The following is a 19,728-nucleotide window of genomic DNA, read 5'->3' on the forward strand; positions in this document are numbered from 1 at the left end:
AGCAGCTGAAAATTTCCAGCGTAGAGAGCATATTAAGTTTAACCTAACATCCTGTCAGCATTTAAATATCGATATCAAATAAGACAAGCTCAAGTGTTTTTGTATACAATATTTAGCTGATACTTTGGTTTTATAGGATTTTTTTCTTTATTTGGCTGATTGCTTCTGTCAAGCCTTAAACGAGGAGTGTCTATCAATGACTACAGTCAAGTCAGCCCATGTAGGCTATCATCATCTATGGGCACCTGTGCTTTTCTGTTTTGCATAATATAGTCCATGTAACTGCGGAAAGTTGGTGTGAGTGGTAACATCCACTGAGTGTTGGTGATAGTCAGGTTCATTACATCTGCTGAGAAAGTTTCATTGAAGAGATGGCTTTCTTCTGGCCCAATGAAGAATTGCTGTATTGAATATTTAGGCTTTCTCAAAGCCAAACTTTTGTTGCCTGCTGCTTGACCCATTTCACACAGCTTGGAGCAACATTTAACAGCTCTCAAAACACTGCAGCTTCTACGTGGATGGTGTGTCGACGTCAGCTAAATACTGCACTGTATACACAACAAAGACACTGTATGCTACAAAACACAGGAGGAGCGACTAACAGGAGGACATGCAACTGTGCAGGTCACTCCTGTTTCTGTTCTTTGAATGCAATCAAATAACTTAAACAGATATGAAGTCTTACATGTAAAGTGAAGAACTGTTAACTCCTGTCCTTCCCTCCATGAATATCAAAGCGCAAACATGTCGGGCAAAAATTGTGTCATGCAGAAGATTTGAGTACATCAGCCACGGTGATGAATCCTTTTCTGAGAACTAGTTCCCGTTTACAATATAGGGTCACTATTGTTCACTCTAACAATAATTTACATTTATTCAAAGTGTCTTAAAGACACTGGCTAAATAAGAAACTGGCGTTATAATCAACGTTGTCATGGGGCATGTGAGGGGCTTGTATGACCAAAAATATAGGCAGGCATCCAGTTCTCAAGAAATAACGAATGAGTCAAAGAGAACAGCATACATTCAGCTTTTTTTTCTTATTTTATTTTATTCAGAAATTTATTTTGTCCCTTTCAGGAAATTAAAAATATATGATTCTCTTTTTTACTGCTTTTTCCTCACATTGGTATTTCACAGAGCTTGAAATATTTTTCCATAAATAAAGTACAAAATACATTTTTCTTCTTGTTAAAACACAAATAAATATAATAATAAATACATTAGTTTAAGTTAAACACAAGACGGCCAATAACCGTTAGGAATACTGTGGTGTTAAAGTCCCTGAACCAGGATGTCAAACAAAACAGGGGATGATAAAGGATGGGGTGCAAGGCACAGAATGTGTTTAAAAAAAAACAACAAAACAAAACTTGTATAAATTGTGTCAGGATGCTCAGATTCACACTCACTGACATACATTTTTTTTCTGTTAGCACACTGATCTTCCAGCATTTTGAAACTCATCAACGGCTGCATCCCCAGTTCTTAGAAAAATGACAAGGTCACACACACACACACACACACACACGCACACACGCACACATGCACACACGCACACACGCACGCACACGCGTATATACAGATTCACGTACACACAGACACACACTGCGCAGACAGAAGTATGAAGCTTTGGTTGAATGCTACTGGGAATCTCTCCCATTTGAATTAGCTCTAAAGTGCATATCACAGATTAAATAGGATCAATGACACACGTCAGGTTTCACTGATAAAAGACTAATGAATCAAACATACTATTTGTGGCACTGAGAGGGAATAGCCTATGAGACAGGGAGGATCTTTAAGGCAGAGGAATAACAGGTTATCACTAGCAATTTTGGCTAACAATGGACCAGACTATTCACTGGTACTGTCAAGACCCACAGATGGGTTAGCTCTTATGGAAGACCACATACAAAAAGGTCCGAATAGGCTACACAAGATCTGTAAGTATAAAAAAATAGAGTCTGATAACATTTGGGTACTAATCTCAGTTTGTGTAGTTTGTCCAAGATCAGTTCCATTTTTACAATCGTAAATTAAGAACTTTAAGTGTTATTGTGTCATCTAGAGCTAACAAGTCCTGGTTCTGAAGCCAAGTCCAGATAGACTGACACAGTTAACGAAGTGCCAGTTCTCTTCTGTTCCCTTTGGATCCAATTAGTCAGACAAGGACAGGCGTTCGAACACAGTGAGCCTCTTGGTGGCAGATCCATCGAAAGTTGGAGACTCGGTTCCACTGGAGCCTCCACTGGAGCTGCTGTAGCTGTCCTCCAGGGAGTCCTCGGAGGAGAACCGCTGGAGTCCAGCAGGCTTAATGAACGCTCCGTGGCCTCCAGCACCAGGAAACAGCATTTTGCCGTCCTGGTGGTGCCTGTCCTCCTCCTCCATGCTGGTGAAGATTCTGCTGTTGTTGCTGTTAAAGTTATTTCCATGGCCACACATGCAGCGTGGGGTCTTGGGCTCCATGATGAGAGGAATGTTGTGGATGTCTCCGACGCTGGCACGGGGCTGATGGTTACCAAACTGGAATGCTCCTGCCTCCCGCTGCAGCTTGTCAGCAAACACCGGAGAGAGGAGATCAGCAGGAGGTGGCGAAACAGAGGGAGCACGGCTGAACCCCTGGTTGGGATCATTGAAGGATGAATGGAATGATGGAGGAGATGAGCTGCGTGAAGGGCCCGGGAACCCAGCAAAGCTGACGCTCTGGCGGAGCTGGTGTCTCGGATTCTGAGCACTGGGAGCTGAGAGAATCGGCTGCCACTGATTAGGGAAACTGGAGGACTGCACTTGACCGTCGCTGATTTTCTCCTCATGGATGAAGTGGCAGCGTGAACCATAGGGGCAGTAGCCAAAGTTGTAGAAAGTTCTGCAGGGCTCCGTCTTGTACTTTGGGTGGCGGTGCATTCCTCTCAGCTCTGCCTCGCCGTGAGCGAATTGGCACTTGCTGCCGTACTTGCAGCTGCCGGTCTCCTGGAATCCACGACACAGCTCGGTTTTGTAACGGTTAGAGGACACCGGAGGGAGCTGGGATGGGAAGGGAGATGAGGGAGGGAAGCCTGGCGGCGGAGCCACAGTAGTAGTAGTGGGGGCCGGGGGGAAAGCATCCAAGTTCTTCATCTGTCCAAAGGAGGAGAGCAGTCTGCTGCTGGATTCAGTGAGGCTCATGGAGCGGTCAGGTCTGAAGTGGGGCTGCTTCGGTTTTGAAATAGGGCCCTGGCTCCAGATATTGGATGGCCAGAAAAGGCTGCCGTTGTCATCATTGTTAACATGCTCAGAGCTCAAGCTGTGGCATGAAGATTCATGAGGGGAGGGGGGAGAGAAGAAGGGGGCTGACCGCTTTAGCGTCTCTCTCAGGAGTAAGCCATCATCCAGGGTCAGCTTCATAGAGTTCTGCGAGAGACGAGTCAAACTGTTAGACAACCGTACTCCATGTTTGAAATAAACACTATAAACTACTATCATGCACATAAACTTCATGCTAAAGAAAATTAATTTTTAGAGAATGCTTGCAAACAAAGGATAAAAACAAATTAATGAAGGTCATCAAAAAAAACCCAAACTGTAGTAGATCTATCTTCCATTAACATGCAATAAGAAAATACTTCTTTAATGCAGGTAATGCCTCTGAATGTTTTGATACTGGAAGACAAACAACCCATCACTTCTTTAAAACTCCATAAAAATCCTTCAGGCGTGACTCTGTCGAGTTTATCTGTCAAATCCGGGATTCTCAAGGGAATAAAAACGAGCAGGCGCAAAAAAAAAAAAACACCCACACCTACTTAGAGCCGCCTCTCTGCCTTTCCACAACACACACTCAAACACAAAAACAAACAAAAAACTTTCACTCACCTTCGTGAAGATGTCGTCAAGCATTTCGGACATGCTGTACCTCTTTGGCCCAGTGATGTAAATAAAAGAACAGAAGCGGAAGGTTCAGCTCCAGTCCAGGCTTGAGCGTCCACTGACTGAGTCCGGGCTGAAGTGAAGTTGAAGCGCTCCGTCATCGTCCTCATTTATAGGAGCAGCAGACGCCTCCCTGCCCGGAGGGAGGGGGGGGGGGGGGCGGTGGTGGAGGAGGAGGAGTTTCCACTAGCCATGTTCCCGGATGACCCTCCCTCCAACCGACCCCAAAAAGAAGGAAGAAAAAAAGAAACCTGTGTATTTTTAGCCAGCTGAGTGAAATATTAGGCATGAGAAAGCAAAGTGGCTTATTTACATGGCTGACATGCAGCCTCTCCGTGTGGGAATCTGTGTTTATTCTCACCGCCGCCTCACAGTCAGGACCTGAGGGCCCCTCATGTGAAAAAAAGGCGGTATGAAGAGCAGTTGTTTGTTGATTTGATCTCTTAACCCTAACCCCCCATTTTTTTGTCTGTACTAACACCTGAACGCTCACCCAGGCAGGCACACTTCATATTTACAGTATATACATTTCTATGACTACGTGCTCAGTTTTCAGGAAGTCTTAGAAAACATGTCCCTGATTGCATAGAAGACTTTGTGTTTTTTTTTTTTTTTTTTGTGTGTGTGTTTCGCTGTGTGTTTTGGTTTTGTTTTATGTTTTTGTTTTTGTTATTTTTTAACCCACAGGGATGAGAAAATATGTTACTACCTTGTTGTTTACCAGAATACAGAGAGCTACGTTCCCCCTTTTTTCCTTCAGTTTCTGTTAGGATGGTTTAAATAAAGCTCCAAAATTCTTGTAGGGCTGAGAAAAAAAACAAAACAAAACAAAACAGTAATGAGTAAAAATAGCATAAACAAGATTAAATATACCGGGGGGGGGTTATTTCCTGGACATACATCATAAGGTCTTTTCTCTAACCCTAACTTCGCACAGATTCCTTGTAGTGAATAAAAAGAAGAAAGTACACTAAATCCATATACACTGTTTGATTATCTGAGCATTTAAATCAAACCTGTGTTTCTGTATTTGCTTAATTTTATATAAATTTTTTGGTGAATTTGGTGAAGAAAGATTACTGAGCTTTAGCAGTGATTTCTGAGATAAACTGGGAGCAAAAGTGATTTCTCACTGGAATTAATCTAAAGGATTTCCCTGAACTGGTGGCTCTTATAGACCATTAAGTATATATATATAAAATATCACCATATTTAGCTTCCATCTTCTCTCTACAAGGTTGTTTCGCTGATATCAACAAATCTGGATATGACACTTTTCTGTGCCGCCGCTGTATGTGTCACCCACTCACATGAGTCACATTCAATCCTGGCAATGACGGCGTATACGTAATAAAACATGTTGTGCAAGTCTAGAAAACGTACACAATTAATCGGAGTCAACTGAAAGACTCTGAACTAACACTGAAGCCAAAACACAACACACACAGACATGTATTTCTTAATATTAGGTTAAACAAAATTACATTTTCCTTACTAACATACATTATATTTTGATTTGACTGCTGTTAATGTTGTCAAAATTTGTATTTCAGTCGGTGTAAAAGAGGCAGAGGCTAACATTACTAAATACAATTAGAAGTTTGTAATTGTTTGAGGTGCCACAGTGAGTTGCAAGTCTACCCACTTCAAATGCTGCATTCATCAAGTCAAACAAGTCCTTTTATTTCGAAAAGGATCCCCAGTTACAACTCCACAAAACCAAAACTACAAAGTCTCACAAAATGGAAGTGCACAAATTAAGCAACAGGATAGCAACATTATACAATGATGTAAATAGTAGGAATTTGTCACATAAGTTCCCATTCTGTTTCCCAAAACAACGAGAAATGACATGACATGACATGACATGTCTCACTGCAATTTACCGCCAGAGCACGTGCATGTCTTTCCCATCAGAGTATGTCCATGCCCTGACTTTTCAAAAAGTTGAAACTCAAATTTCTGCTTGATCTTTTTAAACATTTATTAAATTCATGATGTTCATCTGCTGATTTAATGGAATAGAGAATTGTTGTTGTTGAATAGAATTGAAATGAAATGAAATGAAAATAGAATTTCCTGATAAATGTAAAAAGATTTTTTGCGTAGCTATTCCGCTCATAATGTCCCATGCAGGCAGACTGGCAGAAACCAAACAGGCCTCTCATGTTCAACTTTTAATAACTGCAGCTACCTATAAATAATTTGACTAAATATAAACCTGACTGCATAAAATAGTGTGGAAAATATATTATAAGGCCGTCTGAAGGTTGGGAGAGAATGATTTTCCTAAAATTGGCGCAGATGCTGAGGGGAGCAAATAGCTGCAGTCGACAAGTGTTTTCATAGTATATGTTTCTGTGCTTGTCAGCCTGTAAGTGTGTGTTTGTGTGAGTGTTGTGGTTACCTCGCTCTACTTGTTTCTGTTCTGCCCCTGCCTAAGTTGCATGGAAAGTCACTTTGAACAGGGCGGGGTGCACACTTACACACACCCACACATATATGCTCACACAAACACAAGCTTAAAGGAGTATTTCTGTTGACAGCGGCTCCCACGTTGTTGTTCTTTTTTTTTTTTGTAACTAAGTAAGTGAGAGTACTTAATGCCATGCCAAGTTTTCTGCTGTTGTTTTTGTTTTGTTTCTTAAATCATATGCCAGCATAGATGGAGCTGTCTTCTAACATGTTTCGACATGATCATACAATGCTGCATCAGTCATGTTTTAAAAGATGGTGGTTTGTAGTATGAGGAGATGATGCGAAAAATTGGAATAGCGGAAAGAGAAGTAATAAGTTACAAGGATATGAAAAAAGACCCATGTTCCTATAGTATGCTTGCACAGCATCTGTGCACTGTGACATGTGAGCACGCTGTATAGACAGCTCATTCACAACAAAAAGGTTTATCAGCCCGCAGTATCCTCATGGCATGGCACAGAATAGCATCAGACAACACGGTTTAAAACATTATAGTCATCAGTTTCTCCTCAGTTATATCATAATTCAGTAATTTGTTGTTCTTAAAATAACAAAATGTCATGCAGACAAACCATCCCCCATACTACAAATTAGTTTTTATAGAAAATTCTACACACTGCTGGGTAGTTTAAATTGTAGCAATGGGATCAGAAATCTTTTGTTGCGATAGTTCCCTCCAGAATGATGCAGTCTGAAGTAATATAAAGTGGAAATAGCTAAGTAAAACACATAAACCTCAAAACTGTAGTGTGTCCTTCATTCATCCCCTATATCTGACAATATTAGAAAAGTGAACTCAATCCTGCCAGCAGAAAACTCTAAATATATATATTCATTTACATATTTTGATTTTTCCATATATACACAATATAAAATATAGAATACTGCAGATTGGTTAAGGCACATTGAACTGAGGGTCGAACTGACTGGACAAACTCTCCCATCATCTACTTGCATGCATGTGTTTTGTAACAAAACAGAACTTCTATTTGTCCTTCAGGGTCCTTTCCTTTCTAAGAAGATCACATGAGCAGTTCTGCCTCAGAAGGAAGCAACTGAGGGGAACTTTTCAGAGTCTGATTCACCAGAATGGCTACAAGCTGCCAAGTCACCACCATAAGGCTCATGATGACAGCCAGGTGGGGTTAATATACACAGAGGACGCCCAGAGGTTTCCATTCTGCTGAAACAAATCCAAGAATATCTGAATCCTGAATATCTTTGTGAGTCTTATTCAAAAGATGTGGTCTTAATAACTTGCCTCTGCTGCTTCTATTGCCTTTCGCTGGGCCCAGTTTCACCTAAAGCCCTTGACAGGCGCAGCTTGACCAGCCTGTGCTTCTAATAAGTGATATCTTGCAAATATTTAACCTTGCCCTGCATAGCATTGCTATGGTGACGTACCAAACATTGCACACATAAGCTGTTGCAGGTTCAGCAGTTACCTAGCAACATCCAAAGAGCAGGATTTTTTTTTTTTTTTTTTTTGGAGCTAACCCGACTGCTGCAGAAATGAGATGAGCTCGGACCGCTCAGGCTGCAGATTTACCAGGTGATTCATCAGGGTGGAAAGATAGAGATAGGAGGATGGTTGTGAAGGATGAGAAGGGAGGAGAGAAAGTGAGAGAGCAGATTAACCTCATGTTTACAACATGACTCGGGAAAGTACCTGACTCTCCACATACAGTATAAATATATGATGATGGTGACCAGGGTCACCATCTTTATTGCATTTAGGTCATTTTAGACATAAAAGTGATTCTACGTTTGTGGCTCTAAATGATATGCTCAACAAACTCATCACACACACGCTTCAGTGGACTGTGGATGTGCAAACGTATACATTTCTTCAAATTCTTTCTACACTCATTCTAAAGTCACACTGACTTCGAGAAATCCCCGCATGTTGTAACGACCTCTGTGTGTTTACACGAGTCTATAGGCTCACTCTTTTATGTATGCCATTACCAGTAATATGACTTTTCACAGTGTGCCTGAAAATGACTGGTCAAAATATTTTATGTATGTGTCAGTGCTGAGGAGCCAGAGGGAAACACGAAACTGTCATTTGGCAATGCTCCTCAGGTGTTTTCCTTTCTCAACACTACTGACTCTCACAACTCTGTTCCTGGTTTATTTTCTTTTCCTCTGTCACACATTGATCCACATGCTCTTTTCTAATTTTGTTGTGTCGACCCTGATTCTTGATACTTTACCAAATATTTGCGGTACTATTCCGAAATAAGGGTGTGACATAAACAACGTGTAAAACCAGGCATGATTCATTTTATTGTTGATGACCCTTAAGGTTTTCATTGTATAACTCATATGATGTGAGCCATGGCTGACAATGAAGGATGTTGAAATCCTATTACAAGTACCTGGTGATTACTGTGACCAGCTTAAACTTTACTTCACTCCAGCTGATTTGGAAAGTCTGATTTATTAATTTCATAGTAGAGTTTCAAAGTACTGTCCAGTAAATCTATTGATATAAACTAATTAGAGTGAAGAAGAACAAAGGCTCGGAGTATCAGAGGCAAAGCACAATTAGAGAATAAAGGGGAGGCAGAAGGCGAAAGCAGTTATATATTATAAGCTCTACGTAAATTACTAAATTATACTCCCATACACACACATAGGTATCAATTTAGATATGAATCTTAAAGGCAAGCGTGAATGCCAGTTGACTCAGTGGGAAAGGTCACTTACAGATTTGAGTCAGAGGGGCCTGGACTGGAGATGGCAGACTGAGAGTGTTAAAGATTCACACAGCACTAATATGTAGCCTGTGGCTCAGATCAGCAGACTGGTTATACTTGTTTCCCTCAACTCTTTCAACTCCAGTTTTAAAGTCTTTATCAGGCATTATGCAACTACAAACGCAAACAGCAATTGTAGAAAAACACACTTTATTCCCTTTAGAACAGGGAAAGCTGTGCTCATTTATGTCCACTGAGGATTTGCAGCACTTGTTGATGCTCCAATTAACAGTTCCTTTTTTCTTTTCTTTTCTTTTTTGTCTGTATGGATAAAAAGGAAATACATCGCCTGCTTCCTCTATCGGTACAGAAGTGTGGTTTTGGAGGAATTTCTGCTGTGGGCCAAATTTTGTTAAAAGACAGATGTTCAAATAGAAGGAGAGATAACTCATATTCTGTGCTCAATTTTTACTGTAACTGAAATCGCATTGTGCTTTCCAACCTAGAACTATGAAGTTGCTTATCAGCCATTTAGCCAGTGGAGAGTCAGAAGTGGTTTCTTGTAACAGAGAGATATTTGTGTAAGTGTGTCCATTTGTGTGTGTGTGTGTGTGTGTGTGTGTGTGTATGAGTTGGTGGGTGAGTGTGTGTGCACATGTGTTTCTATTCTGAAAGGGTGTTTTCTCTGCAGAGTTATACATTTCTCATCCACATCCCAAACAAATTTCTCAGTGTGAAGTTTTTCCCCTCAGAAACAGACAGTTGGCCAATGCGGGAAAAAAAAAAAAATCTCACATAATCTTTATGCCACAATTCTTCCCACTGACCGTGAAGGACTGTGGCTCGAAATGAAATTAATTCTGTTGTGCTCCTAATTCGATCCACTGATCCCAGAGGTAACTCTTAATGCTTTTGGTCCGTCATGAAAAATGTGGCTGAGTTTCAGGTCAGTTCTAATCGCAGGTCTTTCAAGTCATTTTCGTGAGGTTGCAGCAGACTAACCTCATCTGTCGAGGTGGACAGAGCAGAACAGAAAGTCAAAGAGAAACAGGGTGAGAGAGAACAAAAGTGAGAGGTGAACTTGTTGAGCATTGCAAAATGATCTGATTACTACTGCAACAGCTTTTTGAGCAACCTCTGTCACAAATATGAGTCACGTTTTAGGCATTTAAACAAGTCTGCCTGTCTTTGCACAGTTTGTACTCTTCTGCGTTGCACTGCCAATGTTTTAAATAATAATGCCATATAAGTCAACACTCTTTTAAACCCTGATCTTGGTTGAGTTAAAATCTGAGCGTAATCTAAAAAAAATAAAAGTGAATGTTTTTTGAATTGCAATGTTGAAAAACACACCTCATCGTATGAATCCTTAAAATTAGAAACTGATTTATGGTGATGCTAAGTACTGCGGTACAAAGTAATGCAGTTACAAATGGGCTAACCTGGCTGCTTCCATTCCTCAAAGTGTAAACTTAATAATAGCAGCAAAAAGTCTCCACAGGGTCATTTCTCTCCTGGTAAATATTTTTCAAATACTGAGCTATCCTTCAAAAACCTCTGCACATTGGCACAGTAAATGCTTTATCAGCAAGTCCTGTTTGTGTGTCTGTGTGTTTTGTCAGGTTCCATCTTGGTTCAAGGTCACTGAAGTGTGTTGTCAGGGGATATCTAGGTCTGTCGCTACATTATGACTCACTCCGTATGGAGGTGTTTTCCCACTGCGCTGGCCCTTTGGCAGATCTACTGCGATTCGACCACAAATAAAAGCTTCCTCCATGGCTGCCGTCCAAGTTTCATCCTCTTGTCCATTGAGCAACAGTGCTAAGCTGCAAGAGCTCTGCAGATGTTTTATTTTTGGGACTGTTTAATCATGGTGTTCTCTTGCCAAAGCTGGAAGGGCATGGCCAGATTTCAGTGGTGCTGACAACACCCAAAAACACAAATCTGGTCTCCGCGAACAAAGAAAGAACATAGAATTATAGAAAGTATCGGCAAACATCTGATGTTAACTAAGAGTTTCCAGTGTGGGGCATTACATTTGCAATATACTAAAGATTGTCGATGTAGGCAGATGAGGATCAAAAGTACAGAGGAAAAGTAATGAGTGAGAAATTGCTTCCTTTAATATGTTGCAGAAACATGAGGAGAGTGGATTACAGTGGCTGTTGTATGATCTGTGTATTTCTGCTTCAGACTGTCCAAGTTACAGGAAATGATTGGTCTGTAACCTTCAGACTTCTTATCACAATCAATTTACTATTGTGCAATACTGTCGAGCATACCCATCTGAGTAAATCATCAGCTTGTTTATAGATTATCACTTTTCTTGTGTCCTGCTGAGAAGTTTAATACATTTGCTGTAAATTTTGCTATTTCTCAAAAACCTCAGCCCCTGCACTCCCTCCCACCACCCTCCTCCATTTCCTCTCTGATTTTTCCAGAGAACTCAGAGCTCTTCCGTCTCAGACGGAAGCAGGGCTTTGGTGAAAAGAAGCCCAAAAATGAGTTGGGAGGGATAGACGGGAAGCCACAGCCGTAGGAAAATGAAACAAAATGTTCTGAACTGCAGCCTGAGACAACTACCAGGAACTGAGCTTGGGCTCAGGGGCAAAAATACACCAGAAGTTTACAAGCTACCTTTGGCTTAGATATGTGCGAAGATTTTCCTGGAAACAAAAAGAAAAGAGAAATGGGAGCTCAACTTCAGTGTCATAGTTGTTGCTTTATGGGGGGAAAACTGAACATTTTTAAAACGTTTTTTTTTTTTATTATTATTATTTTTTTATAATAAAATTACCCTGTGAATACAGAAATCATTTTTGTTGCCACAGAAAATGAAGAGTGGAAGAAAGAAGGAGTAAAAGGAAACAAATGTGTTTTTCACAGGTTCCTATGAAACTGTTGTTTTACAGCTCACATTTTGGGGGGGCTGTTCTCAAGAGCATCCCTTTAGACCTGAAACTGATTATATTCACACTTCCAGTGTGTATTAAAGGAACTGACTAAAGGTCAACAACCAAATTTTAAAAATCATATTTAAAGCCATTTACATTAGTTTTACTTGGGAGAATCTGTGTTTATGTCAGCGCTTCGGAAATATGTGTTTCCATTGGCATATTACAATCACTTCTAAAGAAACTCTTACTTCTGTAGCTTCAGAGCAATTCATCTTCATTTATTGTTAACCCCAGTTACTGCAGGGATAAAAAAAATGATGGCCCTTGTTTCAGTTGTGCCCTTTTCCTCTGGTTTCCAAAAGAGTCGTGGCAAATATGAATCTGACAGCTTAAACAGTCCTACTCCTTCTCCTGCCTTTGTTAGAAAAGAATTGAATTGCAATTTAACTAGGACCATAAATATATCAAATGAAAGCAGATTTTTTTTGGCATCACGTTCATTTATGTCTGTAGAGGAAGCTTCAATCTCTGCAGCGCCCCGCCACATTTTAGCTGAGGTCATAACCTTCACGTGTTATAATATGTGTTCTCTACACAACCGAAGCTGAGAAGACGGTCGGTTGCAACCCAGGTCCAATCCTCAACTCCAGCACAACATCTGCACACCTCTGGGCTGTTTCTCAAAGCCAAGTCCAGGGCTGAATGTTTTTCCCTGTCCAACCCCGTGTCGTGACACTATCTTCTCAGACCCCTCAGTCTTGTTGGACTACATTCCTGCCGCAGCTGATAAAGCCTCCAGCCTACCTTTCCGCCATCCAAGGATTGTGCCGCACGCTTTCTCTCCAACGCTGCTTCTTTGACTGTTTCTTTAAAAGGAAAAGTATGTTCTCGGCTGCATTGCCAGAACAACACACACGCACACACAAACAGAGGGTGAGATCAGAATGGGGAGAAAAGGGAGTTTCACAGATATGCTTTAGCTGGAATTATGATGCTACGCAAAACCTACGACTAGCTCACACATGACTATTGGCTAAAGTACTGGAAGTCATAAAACCTCTTTGCTGATGTCTTTTTTCACCTTCAAACTAGATGGAAAAAGCTCAAAAAGCTAAAAATGTTAATATATGGATGAGATCCTTTAACATCCCCGCAACCCAGAAACGGTAAATCGGTTGAAGAAGAATGAATGAATGAATGAATCCTTTAGCACTGTTCAGTATTGCTGTTGTGGATTAATCTCAAAAAGAATAGTGACGCACCTTAACACTCCTAAGCAGTCTTTTGTTAAATTACAAGAAACAACGTGGTTTCATATCACAGCTCATAGGCTGATAGGATGATGAGGGGGGAAGAAATAAGGAACGCAGAATAAGCTGTATCAGAGATGATGCTGACAGCATTTGCAGTGTACGGCTGGAAGATAATGCATGTTAATGGTGAGATAATAAACATGAAGATAGGCCATGACCCCAGATGCTAAGACATTTGGGGACAAACACGTTACCACAGTGAAAGAGTAAAAGGGCTCTGGAGAAACAAAGTCGAGGCAAAATGCCCTTCTTCGTTGAACTTCTGCTATCGTTCATTTTGTGCAAACACACACATTTGTTCCTCCACCTGATGCTGTGAGAGCTGATTTTCCCCAGGGAGAGTTAGTGAACAGGTATATGTTTATGTTTGAAAAAACAGACCTACACCCACACAGATGCACACACAGTTTGTGTGTATGTATCAGGACCAGCTGATGTATGCTCACACGTTTTACCTGAAGTATGATGAGCTACAGAAAAAAGTTACTCACATCATGATAGGAAAGAAAATACAGTAAAATAAGAGACACAGAAACTCTTCTGTCTTCTGTCCAGGCCCTCAGCTCTCCTCCTCTCTCTCACATACACTTTGTATTTCCCACCACAGCACTATTGACACACACACACACACACATACACACACACAACTATAACTCTCTCACAATTTCTCTCTCTTACACACACAAACACACACAGCATCTATACTGTGACTTACTCTTGGATTTGAAAGGCTCTCTTGTAATGTGTGTCAAAAGTTTGGAGGTGCAAAGAAGTAATTGGACGGTAGTGTGTGTGTGTGACAAGAAGGTAAAAACAGCCATGGCACATTCCAGATTCTCTTTGCAAATCCAAAAAAAAAAGAAAAAGAAAAAGAAAAAAAGATGGAAAACATTTCTACACACTTAGACATTTAGAAATGTTAGTCTGCACCTATATTTAGGGAGCAAACAAGTCTATCAACAGAGCGACTTTGATGCAAAAGCCTGAGTGGTGCTGATATGTAAACAGCCACACAGGTATAAAGTGATATCATGTGGTGTTTAGACAGTTTTAAGAGGATTAAACGTAATTAACTATCAAATTATGGGCTTTTCAAGGTTGGACCGAAAGTAATTTTACCCACAACTGCAAAAGCCAGATCACAGCTGGCTCAAGTACAAACAGTTCTTCTAATTTGATTGGTAGAGTTTGCGTGAACCGAAAATCTGCCGATCAGGTTTGTCAAGTCTCAGGTTTGTCAGTCAGATGACAATGATGCCAAACTTCATTATTTCAATTTCACAAATGCACAGCATGTGCTGTCATCTTTGCTGATTTATGACCCTGGAAAATTCCAAATTTCAGACTTCCAGTTTGTTTCCAGTAAACACTTACATTCACCTCAGATTTTTTCCAGTTTTAGTTTGTTGTGTGTGGGTGCGCAACTTGGCAAACATTATTTTTCTTAATAATCCTGGGACAAAATCCAGGTCTCTTTTCCTCCTTTATGGACCGTCTTCAATCTGTCAGCAAAACAAAAAAGAAAAAAAAAAACAAAACAAAAAAAACAGACTTTGTCACAAACTGGGTCAAAAACTCTGTGACTTCAACACTCACACGTGTTACTATTTACTCATGTAAGCACACACAGACTCTGAAAAGAATTGAGAAAGATTACAGAAATCTGAAAAATCTGTGCAGGTGGGGTAGACCAGAGAGCTGAAATACAATTAAAGAGCATGATTGTGCATACAGTAATTTGCAGGTGATGAAGAATTACCAGGAATTGCGAGACATTACAAAGACAAACTAACTGCATAACACTGAAACCTGAATGTGTTTGTGCATCTTTTTTCATATTTGTCCGCGTGTGTGTAAAGCCTCGAGACAAGTTGTAAGGTGTGGCTTGGCATTGCTCAAGTTTGACAAAGGCGAGGTCTATGACATCAGCAGGTGAAACCGGTTTTCAGTTTGTGGCAGGAAATGATGCAGGCACGAGCGTGTGTTTGTGTATGAAGGTTCAGGAAGAAAACAATCTCCATGCTGTTTGGTGGCTTAAAACAAAAAACGGTTTTTATGCACTTTGTTTCAAAAGGTAAAGAGCGAAGAAGAATCTATTCTTGATTCAGGGTGAACTTTAGCTGTTGGTAAAGTGGGGCTTCCTATTAGCTGGTGGTAACAGGATGTTATTTTTTTTTTTTGTTTTTTTGCCAGCCCCAGTTAACATTGGGTTGACCATACTGAATAATGAGTCACTTGGTTTATGGCAGACAACAGTTACACACGCTGGCCTTGGATGTGTTAGAAAACAGCACTAGACTCTAAGAGGTACACACACACACACACACACACACACACACACACACACACGGTTGGTGAGTCAGTGAGGAATGTGTGCTGTGGGTTTGAGCAGAACTGAGTGCACAGCATGAGGACAACAGCTGGGACCCTTCATGCTGGTGCTTGACAGGCTTAAAGGAATGTACTTGTATTTCTCAGAAGTGTCATTCTGAGGTCTGTCTTGAACTGCTCTCTGTCTTGCAGAGCCAGAAGAAAACCATTTCAATGCACCAAGCATTTGCAACTAAGAAGATAATGATTCAGAGTCAAGCTAAAATTTGTTTAGTGAGTAAAAACACCCCCCGTGCAGCAAAATGTCCCCTGTGATTGATTTATTTAGCACCAGTAAGCACCATTTTACTTCTGTAGCTCCTCTAACTGGAGCAGCTTATGACTTCTGTATGCGTATATCAAATCAATCAGTCAGGCCCCTCCAACACGTCGCTAAACAGGGGCATAAGATGGTAAGGCTGAGACGACTGCAACTGCGTTTTTGTAGTAGTTGCAGCAGAAATAGTTATTGGCAACTGGGCTACTTGAGGCTCCAAGCTGTTTTAGTTAAAACTATTTTATTCAAAATGGAACCAACCAGCAAATGTAAGGGACAACTCTGAAAGCGCACAGCTAGGTATTAATTAAATGAGGGAACACAAGGCAAAATGACTGGGAGCCTCTGATTTCATTTGATATTTTATTAGCCGTCAAGGTTTTTAAATGTAAACACCTGGTCTGTAAATTACCAGCTGGCAACTGTAGCTGAATAGGAAGCAACAATAAATGACAGACGCTGTTGCAGAATAAATACTCCTATAGGTCTGTTCAAAAAGCTCAGCTGTTTCCCAGTTCCCCTCCCAAGTTTTCATTTCCACTATCATTTCTCTCCCTGAGAGTGACGATAGATCGGCCATTTGAAGAACCAGGACTTCTCCTGATGGGCTTTTGGGCCAACTGCCTTAATGTCACATATTTAAACATTAAAAAGAGACAGTGAAGTCGGGCCACACAACAGAGACAGGCAGAAGGGTTAGGGCATATAGCTGTATGGTTGTTTTCTGTATTCCTGTTTGTGTGGACTTCACATATTCTCCATGCGAGTTCCATGGAGGTTCCCCTTCCTAAACATCCTGAGCTCTGCTCGAGTGCTTCCTTCAGGGTTTACTCTGTTCCCCTTAGTTAGCTGCGTAGCTCTCACAGAGGAATTAAACCCAACAACATTCAACTGTTTGGTGTTACTAAGAATATTAATAACATCATATAACTCTATTTGCAGCTGCTGACCTTTCCTACATTCACTTAAAATGTCACAATCAAGTATTGAGGTCAATCTATTTGGTAATATCTAAAAATACACAGAGGTCAAATGGAAATAGTTTACTGTCAAATGGAAACATTTTATTACCCCATGAGTTAGGCATTATTATTATTGTAATCTTATTGCATTCAGTTAGGAAATATTAACCTCTCTCTCTCTCTCATCTCTCGTTTTATTTTGGAGTGGGTACTTTCCCTGGCTCACGCCTCATTTCCCCTCATTGTTGTGGAAACATTCGGAATCAGCTCTGAGTTTAAAGGAATTTATGGAGCTTGGGAGTCTGTTGACCTATTAGTGTTGAAAGGCGCTGCATATTCTTGCTCATTCCTTCACATCTGCTGCATATTTTCCTTTGCTCATGTGGGGTGGCAAATTGTTGACATACATTTGACATACGAGTCCTGCGAGTGCAGAGGCAGCATTCTCATTTCATGCTAAGCTTTTTGTGCACAGGTGATGAGAGCAGAAAGGAAGAACTTGTCATTTGGCTTAGGGGAAAAAGAATGTAATCTACTGCTATACTGTAGTGTCGTATACGTCATCACAACAACACATTCTAGGCTTATTTACTGAACCTTGGTTGAAAAGATATAGCCGCAGGTGATTTACAAACAATGATAATAATAAGATTCAAACACAAAAGTTATTTCTAATTGTTTTGCAATTTTTTTTAAATAGTATTTTCTAATAGATTTTTTCCTTTGAGTTTTTTTTATGATACACTAAATAACAACACAATTCAACTTTTATATGGAGCACTTGTTTTTGATTAAACTTAAAGACAAACACTGAAAAATGTTTGCATTAATCTTTTAGTTACTGGCAATGCAAAATAGGCTTAAAATTATAATATGCTGGAGCAAAATACCAAACTATGTGTGATGACTCTTTCAGGACATGCAGGACAGGAAAGGTTGTTTTCAAGGCCTCAGGTGTCAGTAATTCAGTGATTATGACATCATGAGCTGAGTTGTCCGGCGCACCAACCCTTTTTACTTGTGTGTGTTTGGGTTAGAGTTACAGCACACCATCTTAGACCAGACATATAGTTAGCCACTTTATTTCAGTTTTCAGGCTGTACAAGAAACCAGGAAATTACACAGAAGTTTCCAGCCCTGATAATACATTTTGTTTCCCACGACTTCACTGTTCATTTCCCACCCCAACTTCTTTTGTTGTGATGCTACAGTCTGCCAGCACTCATATTCTCCAGTGTCAAACCGCATGACACAGGCTCACATGATGCGGATAGGTACCATCAAAGAACTAACTACAGTGACTCATGACCACAATCTCTTGATTTGACTGTGTATCACATGAAACTGTATAGCTTCTCACGTATTGTATCAGTTACTGTACATGTGTTTTATGAAGTTACAGTATGTTTGTCATCACCGTCAAGTGTCTTATACATTGACTTTCCCCGACTGCGTCATGTTTTTCAAGTTCTACAAAAAGGTCTGTTTACCCAACTTCACATGTGGGTATACTGAAATTTGAAATGTGAAATGTATTTAAAAAAAAAAATAATCTGGTCACCTTCAACTTTTTATTGTAAGCATGTATGCCTATGAGTTAAAAGCCTAAACTGAAGCGGGAATTGAACTCTATTCTTTCCCTCTATATAACATTATATTTTCTTGCTTTGGTAGTAAAATTAGTGTAAGAAAGAACTGTTTTATTTGTAAGAAAGAAATCTGCTGAGTCTTCTCTTTAGTTTTTTAGAGAAAGAGTCAGCCAGCTTTAACCGCCACCAAAAAGGGGAAAAACACGATGAACTCTTTAGAAATTGTTCGTCTGAGGCTTGGTCTTCATGTTCCACACGTACTCAGTGTGTATAGCTGACTGTCCTCACAGGGAAGGGCAGCTTGGCTTTAGTTCATTCACACCCTCTGGGGGAGCCAGAAAAATGAGCACCGGCTTGACTGAAATTAAAACACCTTGATGTTTCACAAGAGGAAATAAAGTAGCTGTTGTGTTGTAGGTGCATATGCAGGTATTGTGAGTCACTGCTCCTCATCTCCTGTAGTAAGGCTGACATCATCTGACACAGGAACACATCACTTGATCAAAGGATGGTGCTGGAAAAACTGAGCTAGCAGCAGACATATCACCTGGAGTAATCCGGATTAGAGCAATACAATGCACAATTATGATAAATCAGGATGATCATGCAACTTCTTGTCCACATCTGGCATCAGTTTGATGTAGGTGTTAATATCAGCCACTGCTGTCATCACTCGTGTGCGTGGTTGACTGATGCATTTTTTCCAGAGGCCTGGGATGGACGGGTGACTTGTATAATCTCACCTCTGTTACGATGCAAATTGGAAATGGCTAATCCCCTCCTCCCCAATGGAGGTCTAACTCACGTTTCCATTTAGCTGTTTTGTTATTGCAGTGAAGTTTAAAATTCACTGAAGATGCAGTTCTTTTACCTTATTATTTTTTAATTTAGGAAACTGCATCCCCTTTCAGTGCACTTCATTATGCCTGTTTATAAGTGAGCACCATCACTTAGTGTCTGTTAACTTCCTGTCTATGTTGCAAGTCCAAGCTGTTTTAAATAAAGAGGCATTTTATGGGCCCCGTGCTGAAGGTTAATAGCTGAGCAGTTTATTATTTGTATCGAAGTAATCAGATTATGATTATATGTCCTATGTCTGTGGCCTTGTGGCCTTTTAATAACTTTTAAATGAGAAACCGACATATTGTGAATTATAGCTCAGCTGTCAAAGGCATTTTCAGTCACCTGGCAGATCAGCAGCCAAAAACCACTGAATGAGTCAATGACAACG

At 40.4% G+C, this 19,728-nt stretch overlaps 1 protein-coding gene across 2 annotated transcripts; it reads right to left on the bottom strand.

Moving 5' to 3' along the window:
- Positions 1–1,021: 1,021 nt before the first annotated feature.
- Positions 1,022–4,007, bottom strand: LOC115052990 (mRNA decay activator protein ZFP36). 2 transcript variants are annotated; one of them, XM_029517514.1, is made up of 3 exons: positions 3,856–4,007; positions 2,802–3,393; positions 1,022–2,744 (listed from the first exon to the last, which is right to left on the bottom strand). In XM_029517514.1, exons 1-3 carry the CDS (start codon positions 3,886–3,888, stop codon positions 2,161–2,163), a joined length of 1,209 nt encoding a protein of 402 aa, XP_029373374.1. In that variant the 5' UTR covers positions 3,889–4,007; the 3' UTR covers positions 1,022–2,160. The 2 variants fall into 2 exon arrangements, with proteins under 2 accessions (XP_029373374.1, XP_029373373.1); XM_029517513.1 differs by having other exon boundaries at positions 1,026–3,393.
- Positions 4,008–19,728: the final 15,721 nt, after the last annotated feature.

The sequence above is a fragment of the Echeneis naucrates genome, chromosome 13 (assembly GCF_900963305.1).
Source record: "Echeneis naucrates chromosome 13, fEcheNa1.1, whole genome shotgun sequence".
Lineage (NCBI taxonomy): Eukaryota > Metazoa > Chordata > Actinopteri > Carangiformes > Echeneidae > Echeneis > Echeneis naucrates.

Excerpts from the sequence above, each read along its gene's own strand:
- LOC115052990 (XM_029517513.1), bottom strand. The coding sequence starts at position 3,888 with ATGTCCGAAATGCTTGACGACATCTTCACGAAG. Across the intron at positions 3,394-3,855 it reads TTGACGACATCTTCACGAAG|AACTCTATGAAGCTGACCCT; the intron begins GTGAGTGAAAGT and ends CGTCTCTCGCAG.